The sequence below is a fragment of the Copadichromis virginalis genome, linkage group LG17 (genome assembly GCF_057382275.1).
Source record: "Copadichromis virginalis isolate Kocher_CV1m ecotype Utaka linkage group LG17, C_Virginalis_male_GT1.1, whole genome shotgun sequence".
Lineage (NCBI taxonomy): Eukaryota > Metazoa > Chordata > Actinopteri > Cichliformes > Cichlidae > Copadichromis > Copadichromis virginalis.
In genome coordinates, this window is record NC_140634.1 from 30,623,378 (window position 1) to 30,650,307 (window position 26,930).

Sequence of the window (26,930 nt, forward strand, 5' to 3'; positions counted from 1 at the left end):
TCCACGGAATATCTTATCCCTCTGCACAATTACCTAGCATCCCAGTGTATTGATCATGCTACGAACTTTGCTTCCAAGAAGCCAAATTATAAGACTGTTTGCACTGGAAGTGCTAGCCATGAGGCTCAGCTAAGCTACTGCGGGACCGAGATCCAGGCCAGGTTGGAGCCAGGGGCTGAGTTGGAGTTTGTGCAGCCTTTTCCTGTGTCTGCTGGGGGGCCCGAGGAGCCCGTCCAGCACTACGCCACGTCGGCTGCCACGTCGGCTGCCACGTCGGCTGCCACGTCGGCTGCCACGTCGGCTGCCACGTCGGCTGGAGGGCCCGAGGAGCCCGTCCAGCCACCACCTGCGGCTGCCTCGCTGTCGCCTGGTCCAGCTTCTGCTTCAGCTTCTGCTTCGCCTGTCCAGCCTCACGCCACGTCAGCTGGAGGGCCCAAGGAGCCCGTCCAGCCACCACCTGCGGCTGCCTCGCTGTCGCCTGGTCCAGCTTCTGCTTCAGCTTCTGCTTCGCCTGTCCAGCCTCATGCCACGTCGGCTGGGGGGCCCGAGGAGCCCGTCCAGCACCACGCCACGTCGGCTGGGGGGCCCGAGGAGCCCGTCCAGCACCACGCCACGTCGGCTGCCACGTCGGCTGGGGGGCCCGAGGAGCCCGTCCAGCACCACGCCACGTCGGCTGCCACGTCGGCTGGGGGGCCCGAGGAGCCCGTCCAGCACCACGCCACGTCGGCTGCCACGTCGGCTGGGGGGCCCGAGGAGCCCGTCCAGCCACCACCTGAGGCTGCCTCGCTGTCGCCTGGTCCTGCTTCAGCTTCGCCTGTCCAGCCTCACGCCACGCCGGCTGGGGGGCCCGAGGAGGCCGTCCAGCCTCACGCCACGCCGGCTGGGGGGCCCGAGGAGGCCGTCCAGCCTCACGCCACGCCGGCTGGGGGGCCCGAGGAGGCCGTCCAGCCTCATGCCACGTCAGCTGGGGGTTCTAATGAGCCTGTCCAGCCACCTTCTGATTCACCACCTGTGGCTTCCGCACCTGCAGTGCCACCACCTGCTTCACCACCTGTGGCTTCCGCGCCTCCGCCTGCAGCGCCACCACTATCTGGTCCTGCCTCGACCCAGCCTGAGGTCGTCGCCACGCCTGGTCCTGCCTCACTGGCTAAGCCACATCCACCACCTCCGGGTCGGCCCCCTGAGCTCGTGAACTCTTGTGCTCCTGTCATCCAGGTCGGCCACCTGAGCTACTTCATCATGAACTCCTTTTCTGCCGGGATCATGGTCGCCCTCCTGAAACAGGGTCTCGGACTCTTAAGCCCTTGTGTTTGGACTGAGTGCTTCAGATTCTTTGTTGTTTGTGGTTTTGTTTCAGGCCCTCCATCCTGGACCCCCACCGCCCGCCCTGGGTGGGTTGTTTTGATTTTGTTTCATGTTTGTTTTCTTGTTGCTTTTCTTTGTTCGTGGTTTTGGGCGTCTGGAATCCGCCCTTGAAGGGGGGGCTCTGTCATGATCCTGGGTCTTTTGACCCAGCGTTTTAAGTTTGAGTTTATTTTGTTCATTAGGTTATCTAAGTTCATTTGGTTATTAGACTCCTTGTGTTTTCTTCCCCTGTATTTAAGCTTCCCCTCACCCTTCGTGTTTCATGCTGCGTGGCTTATGTTATCAAGTTTGTATTATCATGTCTGTCTCATGTTTCCTGTTTTATTTTGAAAGAGTCGTGTGTTCTTTGTTCATTGTATTTAGTTTCACTTCCCTTGTCCTGTCATTAGGCTCATGTCAGTCAGCTGTTCCTCCATGTGTTCCCACTTCCCCTAATCACCTCCTGTGTATTTAAGTCCTCTGTTTTCAGTGTGTGATTGTCAGGTCGTCTGTTGTCCACGCCATGTTTCCTATGCCATGCTTCCAAGTTTCTTGTCTAGGTTTTTCTTATTGTTTGTTCAGAGTCCCCAGTTTAGGTTTGTGTTAATTTTGCTTCAGTTTGCCTTGCCCTTTGTTTGTACCTTTTCTACCAGCCATATTAAACGGCTCTCCTTTTGTTAACATTTCAAGTTCTGTTCCCTGTTCCTTGGAGTCTGCGTTTTGGGTCTTTTTGTCAACCCCTACAGTCTGCCCTTGCCAGACTGTGACACAATGTTCATGAAGAGGTGAAAGATGAACTCATTATGCGAGATCTCCCCGACTCTCTTACCAAGTTAATGGCTTTATGCATTAAACGGACTGTAAACTTCAGTCAGGAGAACAACTGAGACAATCCATCCACAGTACAATGTAAGCCATTAATATACTGCAACAACATGGGATAGAGCAGTTAGAGCAGACAATTCAACATTAAGTTTTAGACCCACATGCTGTAATTCCTGCAATACTACTTCAGTTTCAAACTTTGAATTTTTAGCTTCTCCTCTTGATTTTTCTGCCTCTTCTTTTAATTTGACATTTTCAGCCTGTATCATTTGAAATTCTTCTTGCAGGTTAATCAGCTGTACTGTATTGTATGGTGAAGCACTCGCAGATCCTCTTCTCGTTCTCTCTCGATTCATTTTGGCCTTTTAAACAAAGGAACCAACGTATTGTAGTGAAGTTTTCGATGTTTTCTTTGTCAACTGTCGTTTGTCCTGCACAGAGATGCTGCTGTAGATGTGTCTCTAGCTGTGTCTGGATAAAATGGAAAATGCTGTAACTAAGTGCTTGTGTTGCACAGTTCTACTAAACATTCAATTCCATGCATGCTCCGCCCACAAGGTCAGGAATGTCAGGTGCTGCATTGCCAAATGCTGCTCCCGTTGCCTAGCAATGAAAGCTGTTTACTTTTTGGGGTCTGGTTCATTATTTAATAAAGAAAACATGTCCAAGTATTGGGTGCTGAGGCTCAGCGCATATTCTAGCCTGCTGTGTGGGTGGGCAGCTAGAAATCACTGGTGGGCAACATGAGTGAGGAGAAAACTGGAGCAGCCAAGCAGGGAGCTGCAGGTTGCTGGTTTGAGTCTCTGTTCAGATGCTGGTGTCTCCTCTCTCTGAGATGTCTGCAAACAGTCCCAGATAAAACAATAAGGATAATAAACCAACACGTGACTAAAATAACAATTATGACTCTGATGTGTTTCATGTGTAGCAGGATGGTCTCTATACAGCAGTCGCTGCAAGCATCCACATCGGCACACTTACTTTTCTTTAAGCCACCTCTCATTGCTAATAATTTTCTTACAACGAGTCAGACTTTCTTGCATTTTCAAAGTCCTTTTGAGCAATAGTTCTCAAGGTTTTCTTGAGGCCTTTCAAAGTTTTTCTTAAGACATTTGTCTGCTTTTCACTCATTTTTAGTCCATTCTTTACACCTTACTCCTCGACCCATGAATCACTCAAACATAAAAAAAAAGAACCTAAATCGGTACCGTTTCTACACATATCAGACAACTTAGCAAAGAATCGATTGTAAATTATATCCTTAAGCATTTTGTGTTGTTGCACAGATGTGCAAAACACATCATTCCTGTTTCTTTAGTTGAATATGTGAAAAATGTCAAAGATAATGCAGTTGGGCAGGAATAAAAATAGCATTTTTGCACCACCAAGGTGATTCCCAAAGAGCTGTTAGCCGAAAACTTGTGTTGCCTTAAAAAACTGGACAAGTGGGAGGACAAAAGAAAAAGTGGCGGGGCCAAAAAACCCCCCAGAAAAACAAAAATACTTCAGATGAAAAGTATCTGAAAGTCATGTCTTAAGAAATAGGAAAAAAGTCCAGCAAAGACCTGAGACAGGACATGAGAGGTAGCAGCATCACCAGAAATGCTCTCAGCGGAAGGTTAAGAATACATTCTTATTGAATGTATAATTATAATGGAGTGATTCATCCAGACTTAAAAGGTTTGAGTCGGCAGAGAAAAACTATTTAAGCCATAACAACCCAAATAATACACAAAACCCCCACTCAGATTCATTTAAACAACTTTTATTTATTAAGTTTTTACAAATAAAGTAACAAATTTATTGTATTGTAGCGCAAAGCGCAAAGTTTTGTTTTTAATAAGAAGCTTGAACACTCTATACTTAGTGCAAAACATACCATTAAAGGCTGTCGATGACTCCTTACATGTATTTATTTATTTTTTGTTATTCTCTTTCATTCTTTCATATTTGTTTACTTAAAATCCGACCATGTTTGAACAACGTCAACCACGATACAGAAAAAGGAAAGCAATGAATTAAATTAGGAGCTGGTAGAGACAGTAAAACGGCACAGTGAGAATTCAAAAAAACAAAATGTGAGAGTGGAGAGAGACAAGAAACAAAATCGACATATTTTCAGCAACGCTCACAGAAACTGTTGCTGTTTTCAACACATCATTTCACAGGAGCAAGCTACATAAAACAGCGAGGAGTTGCATGTATCTGTGACTGTGGCTTTGTGTGTGTGTGTGTGCGCTGAAAGGCAGAATCTCTTTTATTGTTGTTTTTCTCTCTCTTTTGTTTGTTTTTTACATGTGGGCACTTCTACAGTGAAAAGCGTAAAGGGTAAGCGAGTCCTGAAGAGGCGAAAACTGGAAAACACATCAACAGGAAACTGATTCTAATGCAAGCGAGTTCAAACTATTGCTACACCGTGCACGCCTCTCCTGAAACACACAATCCTACTTTTCCACTTTAACTCGAGGAAACTTCACAATAAGAGTGCCTGTGCTGGAAAACTTTCGAGCCTTTCACAGTAAAATTCCTCCACGACAACTCCAAAACTTCACAATAACTGCACCCACTTCCAGCAGGGGCATAGCCGTCAAAACCTACTGTAATCTCAGTTTGATATTGATATTATTAAAGTGACAGTTTTAATACTGCATGCAAGGGCATTGCAGCGCAGCAGGTATTCCTTTTATTGTAATCATTGCGTAACAGAGAGACAGTAAAATATGACCAAACCTCAAATCTGCAGCTGCAAAGTGCAGATCCAGGATGATACCTGGCAAATTAAACAGCTCCAGTGAATTAAAGCAGGTAACTACGCCACTTTTTTTCCTCCACTGACAAAAACAAAAAATCAAATGGCACTGAGTTTGTGGCATCATTAAAGGTCTGACAGAATGCTTATATTGAGAACTCAGAAGCAAAGTGGCTCAATGACTATTCACAGCTTCAACCAAACTTGCCAAGTAGTAAAAAATGTCGCGTTATTTTTCTCGAGGAATATAACGAAAAAAGATCTATGCTCTTTTGCACAAACTTTACAAAGTAACTTACACACAATCTGGAAAAAAGCAATGGAAAGATGCAAAGCTTTGAAGTTTGTACCAAATGTTTAATTTGTGTTACAGGTTAAAAAAACAAAACAAAAAAACAGTAGAGGGTGCCAGAGGCCTTGCACGTACTCCCTTAAATCCATCAATCATCATGACTGCCATCATCTCTGTCATACCTTCACTCAAAAACTCGTTAAAGCTGACTTTTATTTGTTGGTTTTTCAATTTCTGTAAAGACAGCTGACAACTGTGCTGCCTCGTTAATATTTTTGCAGAATTTTTATGGGTCCTGACAAAGTACTGCCTTGTTTTTCTTTATTCCTTTCTTTCTTCCAGCTAGTTACTTCCAACTAGTTTAAAATGTATCAGAAAAAGATGATGTCACAGAGTATCTATATGCACCAAACACTTTTTTGGCTACATTTTTTTAAAGTTGCATTTTCAAGTGTTAGGTTGCTGCTTATTTAGATATACCGAACCTTCTTTAGACTCGGTTTGACTAATGCATCTAATGCATGACCGGATCACAAGATTACAGCTGTTGTTTACCGTCTCTGAAAGTGTCCAGCTGACTGCTTGGCTACTTCCTGTATATGTGACTTTTGCTAGATAGTTAAAGGCTAGCAAACAAACACAGATAATTCATTTGTGACTTGCAAAGGAGGCAGAACAATAGGAAAAAGGACCTATACTGTACATCTTGCACTAGTGACATGCTTTCCTCTGAAGTCCTTGAGGGGGATGCATCAGGGCACAACGATATTTACACTTCAAAAGAAGTGGCCTGATGCACTGCAGACTACCTCAGCCTATCACAGTGTGCCTTGGTGGTCCTTTTTATATTTAGTGCCACATCCACATGTGATCTGATCCCTCCAGATACATTTTAACGCCAAGTATAAACAGATTTCAGACATACCTAAACAGGGCCATTAGCCTGCGCTTCTCACAATATTTCAGTAAACCCAAATTATTCTGACAGTAGAGCGCGACATCATGGCCTATATCACATTCCTGGTTAGCTCTGATGGTCTCAGAGTTTCAAATCCTGACAGAAAGCTAAAACGAGTCTTTAATATCAGCTGATCTCACGTTAAAAAGAACATTATGTCACTGTACCACGGCATGCTCTCCCCGCAAGTATGCTGCACTCGGGTCAAAGTACAGAGTGGTCCAAGCTTCGAATACAATCTTCAATAAACTCCCTCCTTAAAACTGAAGAAAAAAAAAATATATACAGCAATAGAAACAACACTGATAACAAACGGTTGCCTTTCTCCGTCTCTGGACGTCAATCTCAACCTTCGTTCAAACGGCAGCAGAGCATTTCACTCCAAATTTCCCCATTTTGCAAAAAATACACTCAGGAGGAATCATCACAAGCCGGCCTAAACGTGCGCGCACATATACACTGCAGGCCTCATCCGCTAAACTTCACAGCAACAACCTTATATCCTCCACAAATTCTGTCCAATGTGCTCACTTTAACCTCCAATGGAGAAGCAACAGGAAGGAAGCAAGGCACTAGTTTAATACCTCCAGCCATCACTAGAGGCTCTAGAGGGGTCAGGGGGAGCGAAGACAAGCAAAAATAAAAGACAGGGTTTTTTTTTTCAAGTACATTAAAAATGGACACCATTGGTTTTTATACATTCACATTCATCTAACAAAACCAGGGGAGAAAGGGAAGAGGAGGGCTATTTAAAGTGTCTGATAGACAAGTACTGTATTAAGAAAAAAAATAGCTAGCTTTACTTTATTATCTAAATATCGACTATCCTGGCGTTCACGCCGGTTTGTCTTTATACTCAGGTCAGTTTCGGCTTTCAATTCACCCAGTTTATAGAGATGACCTGAAAAAACGGATTGATTAGTTGTTGGTAAGGCATTGGTTTGGAAGTGTGTCCTCAGTAAACTGACAGAAGGACGCTTATTGGAAAAAAAGAGAAAGAGAGAGAGGGGTTACCGATCTCCAAAAATTCGTTTGTGGAAAGCTGTGAATTGAAAGCGAAAGGACCCCGAAAAACTATTCTAAATATGCTTTTTTTTGTTTTTAAATTCACCCTAAAACTAATGTTGTCCAACAACATTTGCTAATAACAAACAACAATAATCACAGTGTCTCCACATCATACAGCGATGTGCACATATAACAGGTCCATTGACAGAACACGGTTTTGTTTTTTGTTTCTTTTTAAATAGAACAATCATTAACAACAATAATTATGACAATAATGTACATTGCATTTCAACCCAGATATTGAAAACGACCTAATTATGACACTAAGAACTGAGGCACGGCCCATGAGTCTGACAGCTGCTACACCTCCAACTATGCGTGAGTGTATTTACATGAGTCTGTGAATGACTGTATGCGGCTTTGTGTATTTATATGAATGTCATAAGAGTTGCGTGGGTGTGTGAATGTGTATGCGTCAGATTGCTAGCTGGGGTGGCGGTAGGTGGGTGGGGCAGGGGGCAACAAGGGAACCAACCCGACGACACACACAAAAAAAATGGAATCATCATAGCAGACATTCGAAAAAACAGACACGAACTATACATGGATATTATCTTGATAACAAGGTCACTTTTACACACTGAGTTCTCTTGTGTTCGGGCTTTTTTTGTCCTCTTCTAAAAGGTTTCTGCTGTTATTGCTTCAAATTGCAACAGGGAGGTGAAGAGAGAGGGACGAAAGAAGTCGTGAAGCATCTGTTCTGCCCGTTTGGGACCCCATCGACATGAAGTGAGCTGAAACAGGAAGCTGATGGAGGGCTTTCCCACTTCCATCTCTCTCTACCTGCTTGAATACTTTGCCACACTGAGCGGTGGGGAGGGGGAGAAGAAGACGGCGGAGATGCTGGGCTACATCTAGTCTCGATATGTATTTGATTTAATCTTGACTCGCTTTGTGCTTTTAAAGGTTAGGAAGGCTCTCCAACTTCCAAACGACTTCCTGAAACATTCGATTAGAGTTATGCGGACTCGTCTTCTGCTCTCACCTCACCCTTCTATCTGCTGCCATTTGCATCTCCTCCTGTAATCCTTTGATTTAAGGATGCTAACTGCTGTCAGAAACACTGACGATTTTGATTCCTAACGCTAAGCAACAATATCGGTTAATGTGAGGACTAGCAATGCTCACCCCCAATGGAAGAAATGCATATTTGCAAGTTTTTTTGTTGGGATTTCTAGCAGAGACTGATAAACATGGATAGCAGAGGCCTTAAAATCAGTACCAGCAGGAATTGATGAGAAGGTACTCCACGGACACAAAGGCTCAAGTTGGATTTTGTAAAAGCTGGCTACCACATTCTTCCTCCTCCTGAGCCTGATGTAATGTCGTCTGTCTAGTAAGCACGGCTCACTAACCCATATTATGTAAAGATATGTTAACTCATGTCAGAGCGTGAAATCCAACAAGTGTAAACCAGCCATTAGAGCAAACATGCAGACAGTTATTGACAGCAAGCCCACACACCCTGTCAGAACCTCTTTGGCCTTTTATCATTGTACTCTGAGTCTTTTTCTTTTGCTACAAGCCCACAGCAGAAAGGCTGCACTGCTTTTCTCTGAAGTGCAGCCTGAAGTGGCTTCTCATGCACACGCATGCCTACCCCCGTCTCAACCCCCCTCTCCCAACAAAAGAAATAAAATCAATCACACTTTCTAGTCAATCCAGCGATGAACACTCCACTTCACACCAGTCCTCTCAGGCCGTGATTTAAACCGGCCCCGACTCTGAGCCCTACGTGGTCCTCAAGTTGGGTCCTCCCGGGTTACTGACTGATTTCTGCAGGGTATTGGTCACATGGAAAGCTTGGAGTGGCCCCTGGCCTGGAATCTGGCCCTGTGGCGTGGGGTAGGGGCCCAGGGGTTGGGAGGTACTGACCAGCAGAGGCTGTGTTGGTGCTTGGTGTGGGGTGGACAGGCTGTGAGCCGGACCAGACCATTGTGCACTATAGGCAGCAGTTGGGGTGTAGTGGATGAACTGGGGAAGCTGGGGTTGGGGTGGAGTGGAGGAGGCAGGAGGGTGGCATAAAGAGCCCTTTCGGGCAGCCAGAGAGGTAGCGGTGCTGGAGTTTGTTGGGATGTGGGCTGAACCACCTATGCTGCTGGGACACAGCTGGCTGGGAGCGGAGTACTTCCTGCCCAGACTGGCTGACTGGATAACCTGCAGGGGAGGAGAAACGTCACTCAAAATTCAAAATTAAGCATTTTTCTCTTAAATAATTTGATTCTAGTTCCCTGTGCTAGGTAAAGATGTCTTTCAAGGAGTTAAAATTAAAGAGTTATTATTAACCAAGCCTGCTTAAAATGTAAGTTAAAAAAAAACAACCCAAAAATACAGCCATGCGACATTTATCTTAGCTAAACAAACTGTGTTATTCTCTGCACCACCAACACAGCAGATTTGCTTCATGTCAGGTGGAATTTAATAATTAAATAACCAAAACATTTTTTTGGGAATTTGCATGTCTTAAAAGTAAAAAGTATCAATTTGAAAAATCAATATCACATTGTAATATAATAACGTGTAAATTTTACTGTGTTTTAAATGGCACATGATGCAAAATAATGCATTTTAATTAAACACCAAAAGATCAGTTGTTAAGGGAATACAATAGCACATCATCCAGAAATCTGGATGTAGTAAAGCAGGCAGGGATCAAACAGCTTTTTGTGTTTTTTCTAAGAGTTTAGTGCAGAAATGATGCGATGTGGTGTTTTTTAATATTAACCTCATAGCTGTGTCCCTGCACCGGAGCCTGCTGCAGCTGTTTGGCACTCCTCTTACCCTGAAACAGTTCAATGTTTAATTTACTGTACAAACATAATGATGTAATATATAATTAATCACAAAAAACTGCTTCCATGTCCACTGATAACAGAAAAAATATTTGTCATGTTCATGACCTTTCTCTTAAGATTAACACTGCAAGGCACAAAGTTATGGCTAACACTTTTTGTATACATCCAAAAGGCCTTGGATCAGGTTTCTTCAACAGATCAAACACATTTGCATTTCTAAAAAGGAGGTTTCAGAGTTTAAGCTCTTTCCTCTCTGTCTTCATATCTAGTGAACTAACTATGGGACCTGCTGAGTCACTGATAAAATATATTTTTCTTTGATATGAAAACTCTTGCTATGTTTTAAAATATACATTCAAAAACAGCACTAAACCTGTGAGAGGTTCATGGCATCTCTGGCCCAGTTGTCCACCAGTTTATGAAGGTCATCGGTGAAGGTTCCTTTCCTCTGGTGTGGGGCTGGCATGTTGGGGGCCAGACACTGAGAACCCCCCTGGCTTTGACCCAAACCACCTGAACCGCTCACTGCATTGGTGCTATTCGTCCCTGAGAGTCAAGATAGACACAAGGGAGGAGGGAAAAGAGCAAATAGTGTGAGATAATGTTTAAAAGGTGAGGCAAAGCTGATGTTATCTGGATGATTGTGATTGGCGGCAGGCGGCTCTGTCTTAACCACAAAGGGCAGACAGAGGTTGGTCAGGTCAGGAGGTTTAGGGCAGCTGAGCATGTCGACATGGTCACAGAACTGCATTGTTTAGTTTTAATGATGGAGATCATGATGATAAACAGGAATAAGAGACAACTTATGATAGCAGAGGAAGGGCACTTTGGCAGTTAGGATAAATGCTGAACCCTTTATAGTATATATATCTTATTTATAACAAGGAATCAGATCACACTGGACAGCCTGTAGAGCATTCAAAATGCCCCTGCAGTGCACCTCTTAACTCTGAATACATTTCCCAGACACTAGATGGTGCTCAAGCTCTGTATCAGGAAGTATTATGTGTTTTTTTTCCCACCCACTACCAAACTTAATGCAGACTAAACTCCAAAAAAAAAAGCACACACTGCAGGCTGGCTTTTTGGCATCTGTGTGTTCCCCATACCGTGCTCAATGATGGGTAATGACAGGGCCGGTCTATCAGTCCAATAGGAAACCACCAAACACTGGCTAGTGAAATAAGCTCTTTGCTACAAGACGCTGCACACTCTGCTGCTTCAAACAACAGTTTCAAGTCCCTTAATTCTGGATCCCTTATACTGCAGACAAGTCTTTGAGAATACAGGTTTATCTTTTGTAAATATGCAATTTTTATAAATAATTTAGGTCTGTGGAAGAGAAGATAAAGATTCATTTATAAATGCTACGAGGAAAACCATAAAGATATGAAAAGCATATACACATACTGCAGATAGATCATGTTTTCTTATGTTTTAAACATCCCCATAACTGCACATTACCCTTATAATCACACGAAGCTGATGCACTTCCTTTGCATACAAGATCATCCCAAAGCCATGCCAGCAGAATGAGCATGGGCGTTAAATATTGACATGATTTGTTCATATCAGATATTAAATGAGAACAGGCAGAATATGCAAGGATTGTCAAGGATTATACAGTTGGTCTGACAAAAATAAATAAATCAATAAATAGAAATAAACTGTCATGTCATGCTAAACAAAATGGAGGAAAATAAGAATGAGGAGACGCTGAGTCATGAACGACTGCAGCAGCATGGGATTCTGGTCTATGTAGTCCAAGCCAAAAGCCATGGTGAAGGCTGAGAGGAACGGGAGGGGCAGCTTGTATGTGTTAGTTTGGCACATTATATGCGTGTGTGAGAGAGAGGGAGAGCTTGCAGGTGCATGCGCTGTCAGTTTAGATCTGTTAAGGCTACACACTTCAGTTATTTCAGCCCTCAAACTGGACTTTCCCTGAAACGCCATCATCGAAACTGCAAAGCTCGTCTTAGCTGAAATAACTGAAGTTAACGGATCTCAAATCTGGCAGAGGGTCGGAGCTGTAACCGACAGGGCGTCAGAAGGCGGGAGGAAGCGTGGGAGAGCAAGTGCAAGGATGGAGGAGTTGGTATGGATGGAGGGAGGGAGGAAAGACCAAAAAGAGAGATAGTTACTACAGAGCTGGTTGCAGGGGCAGACTTTTTTCACCATCTTCCCTGTGCGGCCGGAAGACAACAATTGGAGGGATCGGGAGAGAGTCAGAGTTAAGCCCCGCCCACAACACACAACAACCAAACACAATGCACATTGTGACAGGTATAAGCATAATAATGTGACCTTGAAACAAACAAGACTTTGGTGTTGAGCTGCCCAGGAACATCTTAAAAACCTGTCACACAATGTAACATGTCCCCAGAAACACAAAGCAAATAGTGGAGGAGACTTTGCCCCTGATTATTATTATTATTATTTAATGTACAACCACACAAATGAGTAAAGCATTTTCTGACAATGGTAAGATACACAGACAATTTTCTGCAGATATGCAGACCTCAGTCGACAGTTACTTTTAGCCCAGAGGTGAACATATTATTTAACCAAAGCTATTGACATTGCTTTACTTTCAATTTAATAACAATATCAAATTTCAGATTTGCCTTTGCACACAGCCACATGTGCCATAAATGTGTACTGTGGCTTTAAGATGCTTATGGGCAAACCAAAACCTGGTTTCACATGTGATTCTGATACTCTCTGCAGCTCACAGGGCCTTACCACACCTGGGTCAAATATTGTAATCGACTTTGATTTTCAGACTTTCTATAAACAGGGTGGGATTTGTGCAAAAAAGGATTCTGGTTTTAAATTAATGTGCAAAATTCTCAGCATCACGTTTGTGCTTTCAGTCACAATCCAATCAATCCTAATGATACAAGCAAGACTCAAATCTATCTGTGCATCAACGTCACTATTTAATATGAAATAAGCTAAAAAAATTACTGTCAGTCTAAAGAATTGTTAGGCTGAATAAATATTCTGCTGCAGTACAATCCTACGTCTCAAACTTAGACAACAGCCTGCTTTAATGACTGACTTAGAGCGGCTCTTTTTACACAGGAGTGCACCTACTACTTTCTGTCAGCCTATCATAGCAGCTGCACCACCGCATGTGAGTAACGTCTGCAGGATGTCTCAGACAGCGGCCCCATGCATAGCTGCAGTTCAACGAGATGATTCGAACATGCGGTGCTTTTTGGCTCAATGAAAAGCCCGCCCCATGCAGTGAAATTTCTACTTAAAAAGACTGCAAGCACTGAAAGTGAAATCAGCTCCCCATTAGACTGAAGTTTGTGCTGTAGACTGTTTCAAAGTGCAGCGATAAAAATGAGAGGGATGCATAAAATCACACCCTGATTATAAGCAAGAATTTGAATCCAATTCTAGACTTTTTAAAACTATGTTAAGGAACAAGAATAACTCGAGTCCACTAAGACCCAGGTATGCCTCTCTCCACTCCTGCTGATGCAGCGACATGGGGACGGCTGAGCGGGCGGTGAGGACACCGAGTGAGGAAAGGAAAGAAGGAAGGGAGAGACAGGGTTTGAGCTGCAGAGGGTTCAGAAGCATTCAGAAACGTCCCTTAAGCACAAAACATTTGAGCATTACAGATTAAGGTTTAACAGAAACACTTTATTAAGAGTAAAATAGAAATCAAGCTTTGAAGTGTGCTTAATTGATGTAAAAACAAACTGCTTATTTAAAAAAATTCAAAACGCATGAAAGAAAAGCTAAAATAATCAACATGTCCGTCCTTCGCTATTTGGAAATAAGGGTTAGAAATGGAAGCAGTCAGGATTTGAAATTAATACCAGCAGACAACCGAAGATGAAATCGATCAGAGGGAGAATGTTTGTAATGATTATTGTTAGGATAGAAGCTTATTTGAGCTTGAATAACGTCACAAAGAACGTTAGTTACAGGTCTAAGTATAAATGTACAGGATTCTCCAGCTGCTTGTAAAATCCATGTTTAGCTGCTGTATTCACTAGCTTTCCCTTTAAAGCCCTTTAAAGCCCGAATCACAAAATAATCGCCAGAAAATTCAAGCTTTGTGAAAATGAAGTGTTTAGTGAACTTTGTGAGGGAATTAAACGATGTATAAATGATGAGTTTTAATTTGTATCATATTTGCTACATCATCCTTCAAAGTTAATCGTGCAGTTTATTTCTACATCATCACACTGATGATCTAGAAGACTCAAAAACTGACAAAAACTTGTAAACATGTATCAAATATGATACAGTTGACTTTAAAGGGTCAATTCAAATGAAGCCGTCATCCTTAAGTTTTTCCTCCTAAATTCTCGGAAAAACTAACCAACTGCTATCATGCAGCAAACTTTATCGCAACAGCATAGATATGTTTGGTCAATCGGCTCTTCTGCTGTATTTGCGACGGAGCAGCGGCAGTAGAAGCTAGAAGTAGCTCTAAAATTGATTTCTGCGGTATTAATCTACAACATATTGTCATCAATCAAGCAGGACTGATAAGGGCTTTGACCAGGAGCCGTCTAATGAAACTTAGTTCCCTGCTAATGCTGTCAATTTCTGATTCATTGGATTTTTAGATTTTTATGACCCAGAGCCACAGTACCGGATTTTTGATTAGAGACATGGGCTTGTTTAAAAATGAAAAAAGCCTCAGTGTCACTAACTCAGTGTCTCTTTTGATCATTTCAGGGCCTTCACACTGCATCTTCAGACAGTGAGAAACTTTCTGTCATTTTCAGTCATTTTGACCTTATTATAGTAAAACGATTCTTATTTACTATAGCCAAAAGGGCGCAAGGAAGTTAAAAAAATAACATTTTTGGCAAGGAAGACAAAGAAAGAAACAAGATTACAAATGAAGAAATAGTATGTAAAGATGACTGCCGCAAGATCTGGGTGTGAAGAACTATCACTGTCTGAACATTTTGCGTCCTGCAGTAAGATCTTATATTGTTTACTTTTTTTATGCACCTACAACCTTTTTTAAGGTAAAAACGTTGTTTCTGCTTGTCTGTTTAACTAAAATACTCAGGTTTCAACTTCTGAAACCACAAAGTTTGATGTTCATGTCTACTCAACTGACTTTGCGTGTTTTTTTTTTTGTAAATTTAACAGATTTCTGCAGAGCACTGATGATATCAGAAGGAGCGGGTCTTCCTCCACCAAAGAAGAAAACCCACAGGAGAGGATGACTGTGACTCGACGGATATATGGGGGGAAAAAATTAAACAAAAGTAAGTAAAGATAAAAGAGAAGAGCAAAGAAATAGAGCGTTACACACAAAGAGCCAAGCAGGGCGTACTCAGAAAGCGCGTCCTCCTGCCGCCAGGCTTGAAGGCCAAACGCTCCGAACCCCAGCTGAACTTTACACAGCCTGAAGAGAGGGAGGAGGGAAAGAAGGGGAAGAGAGAGGAGATGAGGAAAGTACGGAGAAGAGAGAGGTGAAGGGGAGGAGAAATGAGAAGAAAGGAGAGCGATAAAACCGAAGAGAGAAAATTGAGAAAAGACACGATAAGAAGAAGGAAGAGAAGGAAAAGATGAAAAGAGACACAGTTGAAGAATACACAGAAAGGACACTGAGTTAGCCCTCACAGTTTTTTTTCTCTCAACAAAGAACAACAGAAAGAGATGGGAGATCTTGTTGTGAGTGAGTGAAGACAAACCAACAGCATGCATTTGTCTTAATCTGCATGCGAAGCATCCAATAAGCTGTTTGTGTGAACTTTTAATGCTGCGGAGATGCAACGAGGCCCGGGACTCTCAGCGGATGCATACCTGGGGTGGGAGCACACAGGCTGGGCACAGAGAGCGCCGCCTCGCTGGTGTAGGCTGAACACAGGTTGTCACTGGAGGGAGAGGGTTTGAGGGGCTGGAGCAGAGTGCTGCTGTTCGAATCGGCTAATCCTCCTGGGGCTAGCAGAGCCAGCTGGCCGGGGTACATAGTCGGGACGCTCTGGGCGGATAGAGTGCTGCCTGAAGATAGCAGAAGGCATGGGCAAGAGGAAGGAGCAGGCCAGGACCAATCGCAGAAAGTAGAGAGACACGCACAAACACACAAACACAAAGGTAATGGATAGTTAAAGAGACCCATTTACCCAGACATTTACAGAGACACGCCCCCACACACAACCACACAGAGAAAAACAGACGGAGAAAGCAGTCAGAAATGTTCAAGCTCCGAGCCTGATCCCACGTGCAGGTGTACACAAGCAGATAAACACACATACATACATGTGCACATGGATACATAAACACAGAGAGGATGCAATGTTAGCGAAAGGTTTTTGAACCGTCCTGGCTGTAGTGGGCTTAGGGTTCAAGATTAAGGTCATTCAGGGTCAGTTCAACCAAATTAGAAGAACACCTTTTCATGCTCTGGTAGTGTCAGTATTTTCAAGTTTGTCTATTTTGTTAATAGAAACTAACTATTTTCACGTGTGTGGGAAGGAAATCGTTTTTTGAATGAACTGAGCCTTTACATGTGTTCATCTTTTCACCAAAGCCTACCTGGCTGTAATGGACTCTTGCTGCTGGTTCTGGACGATTTCGATGACTTGCTTTTGGTGGGCCGTCTCCTCCTGCCAGTCAAGGTCAAAACAGGAGGGATCGCTGAAGGCGGAGGAACCTACAACGCCAAAAGGAAGAATTCTCACATTCCGTTTTTTTGTGATGCTGCCTTAATTGCAGTTTTTTTGTTTTTTACTCGCTGGTTACCTTTCCCAGCCTGGTGAACAGACGGTCTATTTCCTCCTTCTGGCGGGATTGAAGTTCCTGAATCTCACGCATGTGCCTGGTGGGTGAAAAGTAAAATAAGATATATAGAAGTAACAAGAACGGAATCATTCTTGGAAGGAAAAGGAGGAGAAGAAAAGCGCACGAGAAGGAGAGAAAAATCAAGTTTTTCAAAGCCATTAACCTTACTAAAGAAGCAAAGGTGGACAATAAAACAAAGAATGGACGTGTGAATCTATTTTCCACTTTAAGAAAATGAGAAAGGGATAACTCACTTCTCTCTGAGGCGAGTGACTTCCCGTTTGAAGTCCTCATCCTCAAATTCCGAGTCATTGTCACTGCTGATGTAGGAGTTATTGAAGGAGTTGTTTAGACTCGGCAGAGAGGCTTTATGGGTAGAATCTGGGGTCAAAACTTGGCCAGGATCGCTGGGTCCATTAGCAGCTTTGGCAGCAGGTGGAGGACTCTCCTCCTCAGCACGACTGACTGAGAATCTACCAACGCGGGCCTCGGGTTTAGGAGAAACCTAAAAAATTGAAAATATGAACAAAACAACAAGAGGAGGGGAGAGAATTAAAACTGGGAAAAAGGACAAAAGACGAAAAGGAAAGGAGGCGGCAGAGAAAATAAAGTGAACGATTACCTGAAAGCGTCCTATGGTGGTGGTGGGCGGTTTGGGGGAGGGGCAAGGGGATGTTAGAGGGGAGGGGTGGTGGGATCCAACGGGAGTCTTGTGAGGGGGCCCGTCCACCACGTCTCCTGTTTTTCCTGCTCCTTCCGCTTTCAGAGGCAACGAGGAGTTTTTGTGCAATGTGTTCTCTGGGCTCGAGAGAGTAGAGGATGATGAAGAAGATGAAGTGGAGGAGGTGGTGGAGGAAGACTCGGTGCAGGCCGGTCGCTGGACAGCGGGCTCTTCGATAGCCCGTGAGACCTAAGCATCGAAGAGAAACGTGGAAGAAGGCTATGAGACAAAGAAACACTTGGATCCTACTTATCAATTGGGATCCAGCGTATATTCATTATGCTAGCCTTACATGCAGACGGTATTCATGTGCGGTGTCTCGTGTTGAAGATCTTTTACCTTAAATCGTCCTAATTGAGTTTGAGGGGGATGAACAGGAGAGGACAAAGTTTCTTCCTCCACTGGAAAAGGAACTGAGGAACATATGATGGATACTTTAGAAATCACACAGATACAAAAATATAACATTAGGATTTGGGTATAATCGAACATACCTGGTTGTCCAACTGAAGCCACATTAATGTGGGAGGCCTGACCGCCCACAGAAACAGTCTCTGGACTCAACGCTCTCCTTAACTGGGCATCCAAGTCCTCCAGAGGCTGCTGAGACTGAAGAGGTGGGCAGATAAACTGTTAGACCATGCAAGAACAAAAACCGTGCAAAAAGAGGCAGGCTTGGCCACGCAGGTTTTACTAATAGCTGTTGATTAGCAACATAAGCACAGATCAGCCAACTGAATCAAACATTTCAGTTGATTTTAAGATTTTATGGATTAAAGCAACACCAAACTCCAAGCTCAGCTAAACTGATTAATTGTTTAGTGCTGCTCCGCTGTGAGTTAGACTGCAGTCTTAGATCTGCAGGCAGGTTCTTGCTGAGTATCTGGTTCGCATTTGGCTTCCTTCTATTTTGCAGCTCGCTGCCTGGAAAACTAAGAATTGCATAATCAAGGCCATCTTTGTAATCACCGTTCATGTATGCACAATCTTGGACTTTTTTTTCAGTGCAATTATGTTTTTTAGTCTTTATTTTCTGCTTTTATGGTAATTTTGTTTTCAGGGATGGAATATTTGTTTTATATAGGTAAGCTGGTATTCTAATAGTAAAAGGAGACTGTTGTTTCTATCAGCAGCAATTCATATTTCCAAGCAAAGCTCAACTCTGGGACCTTGCTGCTTCTTTGCACTCATACATGGAAAGTTGGACATGACGAGAGCACCAGCAAAACCTCCCATATGGAACAGACAACAGATACGGCACACTGATTAAGTCAGACACAACATTAAAAAGGGCAGGTTTGCTGGAGAGGGTTTGCAGCGGTTTGCAGATTTACTACAACCTTTGGAAGACTGAAGCAGTTTATATGGTGCAGCCTATATAAACTGCTTACCAATGATGTTACTGATGTGTAGCTGAGTCAGCTGAGCCATCGTCTGGTATGCAATGAGCTGGATCGCCCTTGTGTGTGATCTCATAGCCCACCTGAATATACACCATGCTCCATTCTCTTTGTCAAGGATTTTGTAACACTGTTTTATAGGGTGCAATATCATTGAAGTTTATTTTAAAAATCCTCTAGTCTAAATGAACGTTTCCAAGCAAACTGTAATTAAAATACTTCCAGTTATACCATCTGACTAAAAATGCAAACTAACCTCTGGTCCAACTGGATGCTTTAACCATCCTCAAAACTTGGCAAAGCATACAAATTAGGACCAGTTAAAGTCTAAAATTTGTCATTTTTAACACCGTTCCTCACCAAAAAAAAAAAAAAAAAATCAGATTTCTCTCCTTCGCCAATGAACAATGTGATCCAGAAGCTGCGCAAAGCCATTCATTCTCGAGCAATTAAACTACAATTACAAAATAAATAATTAAAAACAAATCCCAAGTGAACTTCAACGACAGCAGGATTATCTTAATCAAACGAGACATGTCTCATCCAGGAGACTTACATAAGGGACGGGATGTTGTATCCGGGCAGATCAGATTGTTTTAGATGTCACATCTCTCTATTTATTCAATGTGCTTGTCTGGTTGAAAGGAAAGTCTATTTTTAAACTGAAGCATTCACGGTCTGGCAACTGAAATCAGTTCACTATCTGTCTGTCCTGAAGTCATTGGTGCTCAAACTGCTCACTGCTGCATTTGTCTGGCAAACTGTTTTAATCTGTTTGGTCATTCTCTTTGACCAGTGCTCCATGTGCTTCCCAGTCTTTATCTTAAAAGTCCACAGAGACTTTTTCGTCTTCTTCTTTCAGCAGCTTCCATTATGGGTCGCCTGGCATCCACTTTAGTCACACCAACTCTCTGCGTGTCCTCTGTCCTCTCTCCCTACATTCATTTCCACCTTTTCCACCCTGCCTGTGCTCTCTTATTTCCCTCTGTTGTGCACTGTTTATTCTTCTGGATGGTTGACCCCATGTATTAAACACATACTCCTTGCAACTTCACCTTCCCACCTGTTTCCCTCTCATTCACACACGTCTTCTGTCTCGTTTGTACTGATATTCACTCTTTTTCTCTCCAGCACATTCCTCCGCCTCTTCAGGCTCTCATCTACCTGCTCCCTACTTTCACTAAAGATCATCTCATCATCATCTGCAAACATCGTAGTCCACAGAGACTCCTGCCTTATCTCATTTGTCAACCAACCCACCTGACACTGCATTTATGTGCTTTTGACTTCTTTTTAAAGTAACACTGAAGTTAAATTACTCAATTGTTTAATGTAATTATTTCATTAGATTTCTTCTTTTTTTAAGTTTTACTGTCCTTGTAGGCTTTGTATCAGATGTATCATCTCTGCAGCTTTTTTATTTTGGGCCTTTAAGTGTCTCATCTTAGAGTTTTTCAAGATTGGCTGTAATAACGCTGCTGTTTCAGAGAGATGAATCATTTTAGCAGAATTTAGAAAGGGCAGAAAAAAAGCAGAAGCACAACTTATGCACAGCACAAATTAAATCCGATGAAGCTATTGCAAAAAGACATTACAAACACACTGAGCAGTCTATAAACAGTGTTGCACTGTTTCAGACACATCGGTCTTAAAAAATGATCCAAAAAAGAACACCTGTATTACACAAGGTCCAGGGAAGGGTGGCGGGAGTTCTGAAGGAGGAGAACTGGCCTAATCCCGGAGAAAGAGAAGTGATGAAAGCATGGGAGTGGGAGAAATGAGAAAGACAAGAGAAGAGATTTGTAGAGGAGATAACAAGAATAGTGTTTATGGTTAAGAATGTTACAAGGGATTTCCATGCCAGATGAGTTTTAAGGAAATTGGGGAGAAAAACTGTGGAAGACATACTAGGTGCGATCAAAAAAGATTTTGGTATTTCATTGATCGCAACTTGTGCAAATCTCCCAAAACTACATTATTTGTGACTTCCAAACAATTAAAAAAAAATATGTAGTTAAAATTAGCTAACATGCACATGCTGTCTGACCACACGACACTTCATACTACAAAAAATTATTGAACTACATCTCAAAAAACCTTTAGTTTTAGAAAAAGTTTAGAATTATACAACTCACCGGTACTCTGGATAAGGGCGTTTTGGATGGAGTGGTCTGGCCTAATGAGACAGGGATGACTATAGAAAATGCAGAAAGCAACATTAAATAAAAAGAAGAGAAGATTTACCACCACTAAATAAAAAAGATTTAAATATTCCTACTAGACTGTGCAGGGGTGAAGACAGGCGTCCCAGGGCCCTGGATTGGAGCAGGGGATCCCAGTGATCCCAGCGCCAGGCTGGAAGGGGGTTGAGGAGGAATGGCTGACTGGCTGGAGCCAGATGCTGCGACAGACGTGGTGGAGGTGGAGCAAGGTCCTACTGGTGACGAGGTACCTGCCACAGCAGCCAGATCAGCAGCTACGATGTCTCCCTGGGTGGAAGGCACCCCGCCTCCGAGGTCCATGAAGAGAGAGCGCAGCTTCATTTCCAGAGCTTGGATGTCGTCTGGTTTGCACTGCGACTCAGAGGAGTGCTCACATCTGAAGGAGATCGGTGACAACAAGTCTCAGAAATAATCAGTATTTATGGGTAAATAAGTTAATAAGTAAGTAAGAATTCAAGAACTTTTCCACACAAAATATAGTCTAAAATTGACCATGTATGTGTGTGTGTGTATATATATGGATAGAAATAAAATAGAAATAAATACACAGTGACCACCTCTCACCTGGGCTCGCAGTCACTGTGGGCATGCGTCTGCCCAGCCAGGGCTGCTGTCTGAGGCTGAGAGTGCACCAAAGTTGGTTGGACTGTGGGGACATTTGTGGTCACCGGCAGAAGTCCTCCAGCGGACGATGAGGGAGTAGGAGCAGGGAGGGAGACAACAGAGGGCGCGAGCTGGGGACCTAGGATGGCAGTAGTGGGGATGACTGAGGAGGTCAGGGAAGGAGTTGGCAAGACTGATGAATGATCAGAGGAGACTTCACTGGCTATAAGAGATGAAGAGGGCGGGGAGGACACAAAAGGAATAGTGTGGGCTAGAGGAGGGGAGGTGAGCATTTGAGGGGGAACCACTGTTGGTAAAGTGGAAGGTACTGAAGCAGCACTGACAGAAGAAACTGTCTGGGACTGAGGGTGGCTGAAAGCCTGGGGCTGAGGCTGTGCTTGTACCTGTGTCTGGGGTTGTGAGACAGCCTGAGTTACTGGCTGTGGAAGTACCTGTGATTGAAGGATGCTTTGATTCACTGTTGTAGGGGGAGGAGAAGAGGAACAGGGAGGACTGAGATGGATGGCGGAAGGGGTCGAGGATACAGAAAGAGGAGGAAGAGAGGCATCCTGTGTTGTGTTTAAATTAGAAGGGACATGCCCAGCAGCGGCATCCACAGTGGGAGTGAGTGTGCTACTCTGTGAAGGGACAGAAGCTGCTGCAGGCTCCAGAAGTGGAGGATGGGTGGAGTGGATGGAGGGTGGGGCAGTGTTGGGCCCTGAATCAAGCTGATTTTGGTTCTGTCGGAGTTCAGAGAATGCTTGGTGTAAGCTGACTGCTCCTGTAGAATGGGACAAGCCCAAACCTTGACCTGGAGTCTGTGATGGAGGTGGAGAAACTGGAAGAGAAAAAGGAAACTATTTTAAGCCACCACATGATTATATGTAATTCCTAGCTCCACCCAGATTACACCGATTTATAGGTCACTGTAACCAAATTATTTAGAACACCCTACATAGTGTGCAGAGCCATTAAATTTGAAATTTCAGCCAGTGTACCACATACATAGTAAGCTATATTACACCTTATCAATTAAGAATCATGTTAAAAACATATCTAAAATCAACAAATTTGGGCAATTTTGGGCAAATTAGATCAGCACTGTCAGAAAATACAGTTAGAATGTTTCTGTTTCTTTTATTCAACTTCATGTGAATTCATGTGATAGAATGACAATTAAGGCCACTCAGGCAACACACGATCTCTACAGGTAATGCACGCAAATGCACACAATCCTTACCCGTCTCAACATGAGGTGCAAGAGAAGGAGAGGTGGGAAGCATTTGTTCCTTCAGCCTCGCCTCGGGTACAAGGCTGACGATAAATCTCCGACCTGCCGAGTGGACCACTTGTGCAGATGGACTGGGTGGGATGCCTAAAAAAGGCAGAAGAGTGAGACACGGCCTGGATATGTTATGACATGTTCTGTTGCAGGTTTTCAGGCTAAAAAAAAAAGGTGTTTACAAAAGTGTATTTATTGATTTCCATTCAGAAGATCTGAAGGTCCTTGCCGCTCAATAAACCTGGTCTCGGATTTATTTTATTTTAAGGCTTTTTCTTTCGTCTTTTTTTTTTATTTTACCTTGCATGGGGGCAGATATTGCAGGATTCTGCTGTTGCGTGTCACCTGCCATCTGCAGATCGACAAGAGAGCATGCATTAAACAATGACAGTTGGTCTGTTAGAGGCAAAGGTAGAGATGACCAGTAAGTTTAGACACACCATAGACAGGCTATAAAAATTCAATAGCAGCAGCAGTGAATAAAATAAAGACTCACTGTTTTCTTTGTCTGGCTGTTGGCATCTCTTTCCAGACCCTTCTCATCAGCGTTCTCTATCACCTCTCTGACCTGTTCAATAAATGACTCTCTCTCGCTCTCCAGGATAAACTCACTCTCGACCTGCATGCACGTTGAAAAGGTCACGCTTAGTCACACGCTTATGAATTTGCAATATAATCAGTCACAAACAGCAATATTTCTTTATATAAGCCTTCTTCCTACATGAGTGTGAGGTAACATACGAGTAGTTTTGCCTTGTGTGAGAGTCTGATGAGAACTCTCCATGAAAGTGCAAGGACTAGAGCATGTACTTCAGTGGTTTTGGATGACGCAGAGCAGATAGCAGGCGCGCCGGCACGTAAAAACAATCCAGCCTTAATACAGAGCTATTAATAGGGATTTACAGACAGTATAACGTGAAGGTTGGATGGCTGAAGCTGACGAGCCAACATTCGCTCATATTCAAAGTAGTAACTGGTCAGCTGTGAGGAAATATTGTTTAATATCCACTCTGGTAACTGTGTGCTGTTGAAACATGCAATTCCACTGACGGGTCATACAAAGTACTATAGTCATTTTTAATTAGATTGCAACGTCAGAATTAAATTTATTTAATTAAAAAAGCTAATGACAAACTTGCTCTCCACGTGGGCTGTTTACATGTATGCAGTCTGCTCAAAAGTAATTGGTTAACAGAACTTAGACTATACGAAATCCTTCAGAACTCAATTCATATACAGAATTTTAGAACAACTATAATTTGGAGCAAGTGGAAATGAATCAAAAACAGTGGATGTGAGTCGTTGTGTGATATTGTGTGCACCATGATCTGGGCAATTTCCTCAGGGTTGTCTCCATCCAAGTCAAACCTAAAGGTCACCATCTTCCTGTTGTGGGTCTCCAGCTGACACTCTGCTACCCTGTCTCCAAGGTTGGAGATCTACATGCAAGCACATCAAGAAATACATACACAGAAAGAAAAGATAATGAATGGAAATAAATAACTTTACTGTAAGTGACACATTTCTAACAACCATTAAATGGATACTTGGTGCAGTAGAAAACAGGGCCTGTTTTTAATTTTGACCTCACAGGACTTATCAGGTGTGCGCTATTACATTGAGAACATTGAGTTTCGCCTTGGTCGTCTTCTCATGGTGTGATCGACTTCGCACAGAACGTCTCTGGTGTCGCTTGGCCGAGCGCCCTTCATGACGACCTCCTCCTCCCTCGTTGCCGTCGCTCAAACCTGAAGTCTCAGAATGGCCACTGAGGTACAACATAAGCAAAACACAGTAAGAGAGAAAGACCTAAAAAGAGCACTGAGTGAGAGAAAGATGTCACAAAGCTAAAATGTCATTCAGAGAAATTGCCTTGATTTCAGGGAAGAGTAACTGTGTGTGTTTGTGTGTGTGTGTGTGTGTGTGTGTGTGTACGTGCAAGTATTACCTCTCTATGAATGAGAGAACTTGAGGCGGCTGTAGCTGGGACTGAGGTAACTCTGAAGATTGTGAGGCAGGCTGAAACACACACATACACACAGATACATGCATGAAACTACGCATGACACACACGGGTGTGGTGTCACCACAAACATCAGGAACACTGAAGGGAAGGAAAAATAGCAGGAAGTTATAACAATTAATGCGGGTGTAAAAACAGAAGCAAATGCTAGCTAGATTATAAGAAAAGTAATTTTCAGAAGTTCAAGTAAATCCTGAGAATGTCAAAAACAGAATATGGAACAAGGATGGAATAAACTGTATCCTTTAAATTAGAACTTTATTCAAACTTGTGAAAAACCAAGTCCACACTTACACCTTTCAAAGAAATGATGAGGTTAAGTAGCAGCCAGGTGCTGCTAATCAAATGGACTTGATGAACTGATCATCAGCCAGTGTTCATCTGGAGCATTCAGGTGTCCCACTACCTCCACCCTCCCACCCCCAAGAACAGCCGGTGCAACGCTCAGAGAAACTGCGAATTACCCAACCCACATCTCAGACTCTACGGGCCTCAGTTAGCATGTTAAATTCTAAAGTTCATGACAGTACAACTAGAAAGTGACCGAGTATGGAGTACACAGTCTCTTCTCTTTAAAAAGAACATGGCAGCACAGCTTAGGTTTTCAAAGCCACATCTGAACAAACCACAAGACGTGTGGAGCAATGTTCATGGACAGCCAAGAGCAAAGTAGTGATGTTTGACCGTAATTCACAGCACCACGTATAGAGAAAAGCAAACACAGCATATCAACTGTCAAGCACGGCAGTGGAGACGTGACGATTTTGCACACCATGAACTCCTTTGTGTACCAAAGTTGCTAAAATCAAATCTGAGGCCATCTGTCCCACACCTAAAGCTCGGCCAAAGTTGTATCATGCAACAAGACAATGATGTCACAGCAAATCAGCAATTCTGAGTGGCTGAGAAAGAATCAAGCTGCAGCAATGACCCATTCAAAGTCCAGACCCCAGCCTGACTGAGATGCTGTGGCAGGACTTTAAGAAAGCTGTGCATAAACAAACGCCTCAATGAACCGAACCAATATGAACCAAGAAGAGTTACTGATCAGTTCCACAGGACATTATATTTATTTTTAAACTAATCAAAAAATTTGGTTTTGCAGGTTCAACATGTTTTTTCTATTTTTTTAACTCACTCCACCAACAAGACGCGTAAGTTTTTCCAGCAATTATTAACTGACTGTATATTGTTACACTTAAACCCACAAAAGGCAATTAAAACAACACAAAACTGTAGCTGTGCATTTCCATTTCTTACTCGCAAAACTTTAACAAACAGAATTATCATATAACAATACTCCAGGATGTGCATTTCAGATTAAAAAACAAGAACTTCGTAACATCTTTGTGAGGTCCTATCAGTAGAAAGTGTGATGGTGGTTAAAAAAAACAAAAAAACAAACTTCATGCATGAGTTCCAAGATTTTTTCAATTTGGGAAAATTCTCATTTCATTCACTTTTGGTGGGTTCGACCATCTATAACCAGTACCTGAGGGGGGGCTTCCATGGGGGTATCAGGCGGGGCGCTGACTACACTGATGATTGGCACCACCGTGGCCAAAGCCTGAGGCACAGATGTGGGTACGGGAGTAGGAGGAGGAGGGGAAACAATAGTAGGCACCACCCCAACAGGGACTGGCAGAGGAGAGGGAGGGGGAGCCATGGCCGCGCTTGGCTTTGTGACGGCAATAGACAGCAACGGAGAAGGAAGGGTCACCAAAGGAACGGTAGAGGTAGGTGGAGTTACACCAGGCTGAGAAGGAAGGAGGAACAGAGGGAAAGAGAAAAGAAAGGAGAAAAGAGAAAGAAGAAGATAAGGAAGAGGAGATGAGAAAAGGACGGGAGCAAAGTCATGAGGGGATAAGGAAGTAGAA

At 43.2% G+C, this 26,930-nt stretch overlaps 1 protein-coding gene across 11 annotated transcripts in view; it reads right to left on the reverse strand.

Annotated features, from left to right (window-relative positions):
• Positions 1-3,918: 3,918 nt before the first annotated feature.
• The window catches only part of wnk1b (WNK lysine deficient protein kinase 1b), a 101,301-nt gene continuing 78,289 nt past the window's right edge, over positions 3,919-26,930 (reverse strand). For 4 of the 11 annotated variants that reach the window (XM_085436625.1, XM_085436616.1, XM_085436615.1 and 1 more), the window contains 23 exons: positions 26,546-26,809; positions 24,979-25,049; positions 24,648-24,798; positions 24,353-24,469; positions 23,527-23,649; positions 23,331-23,382; positions 22,989-23,123; positions 21,710-22,586; positions 21,202-21,521; positions 21,059-21,117; positions 20,598-20,654; positions 18,018-18,132; positions 17,863-17,936; positions 17,425-17,712; positions 17,057-17,307; positions 16,764-16,839; positions 16,557-16,674; positions 15,825-16,022; positions 15,331-15,423; positions 12,173-12,214; positions 10,405-10,577; positions 9,962-10,018; positions 3,919-9,393 (listed from right to left, as the gene is read on the reverse strand). In XM_085436625.1, coding sequence (XP_085292751.1) covers positions 8,968-9,393; positions 9,962-10,018; positions 10,405-10,577; positions 12,173-12,214; positions 15,331-15,423; positions 15,825-16,022; positions 16,557-16,674; positions 16,764-16,839; positions 17,057-17,307; positions 17,425-17,712; positions 17,863-17,936; positions 18,018-18,132; positions 20,598-20,654; positions 21,059-21,117; positions 21,202-21,521; positions 21,710-22,586; positions 22,989-23,123; positions 23,331-23,382; positions 23,527-23,649; positions 24,353-24,469; positions 24,648-24,798; positions 24,979-25,049; positions 26,546-26,809 — 4,137 coding nt within the window. In that variant the 3' untranslated portion in view covers positions 3,919-8,967. The other 7 variants (XM_085436618.1, XM_085436622.1, XM_085436619.1 and 4 more) reach the window with 7 other exon arrangements.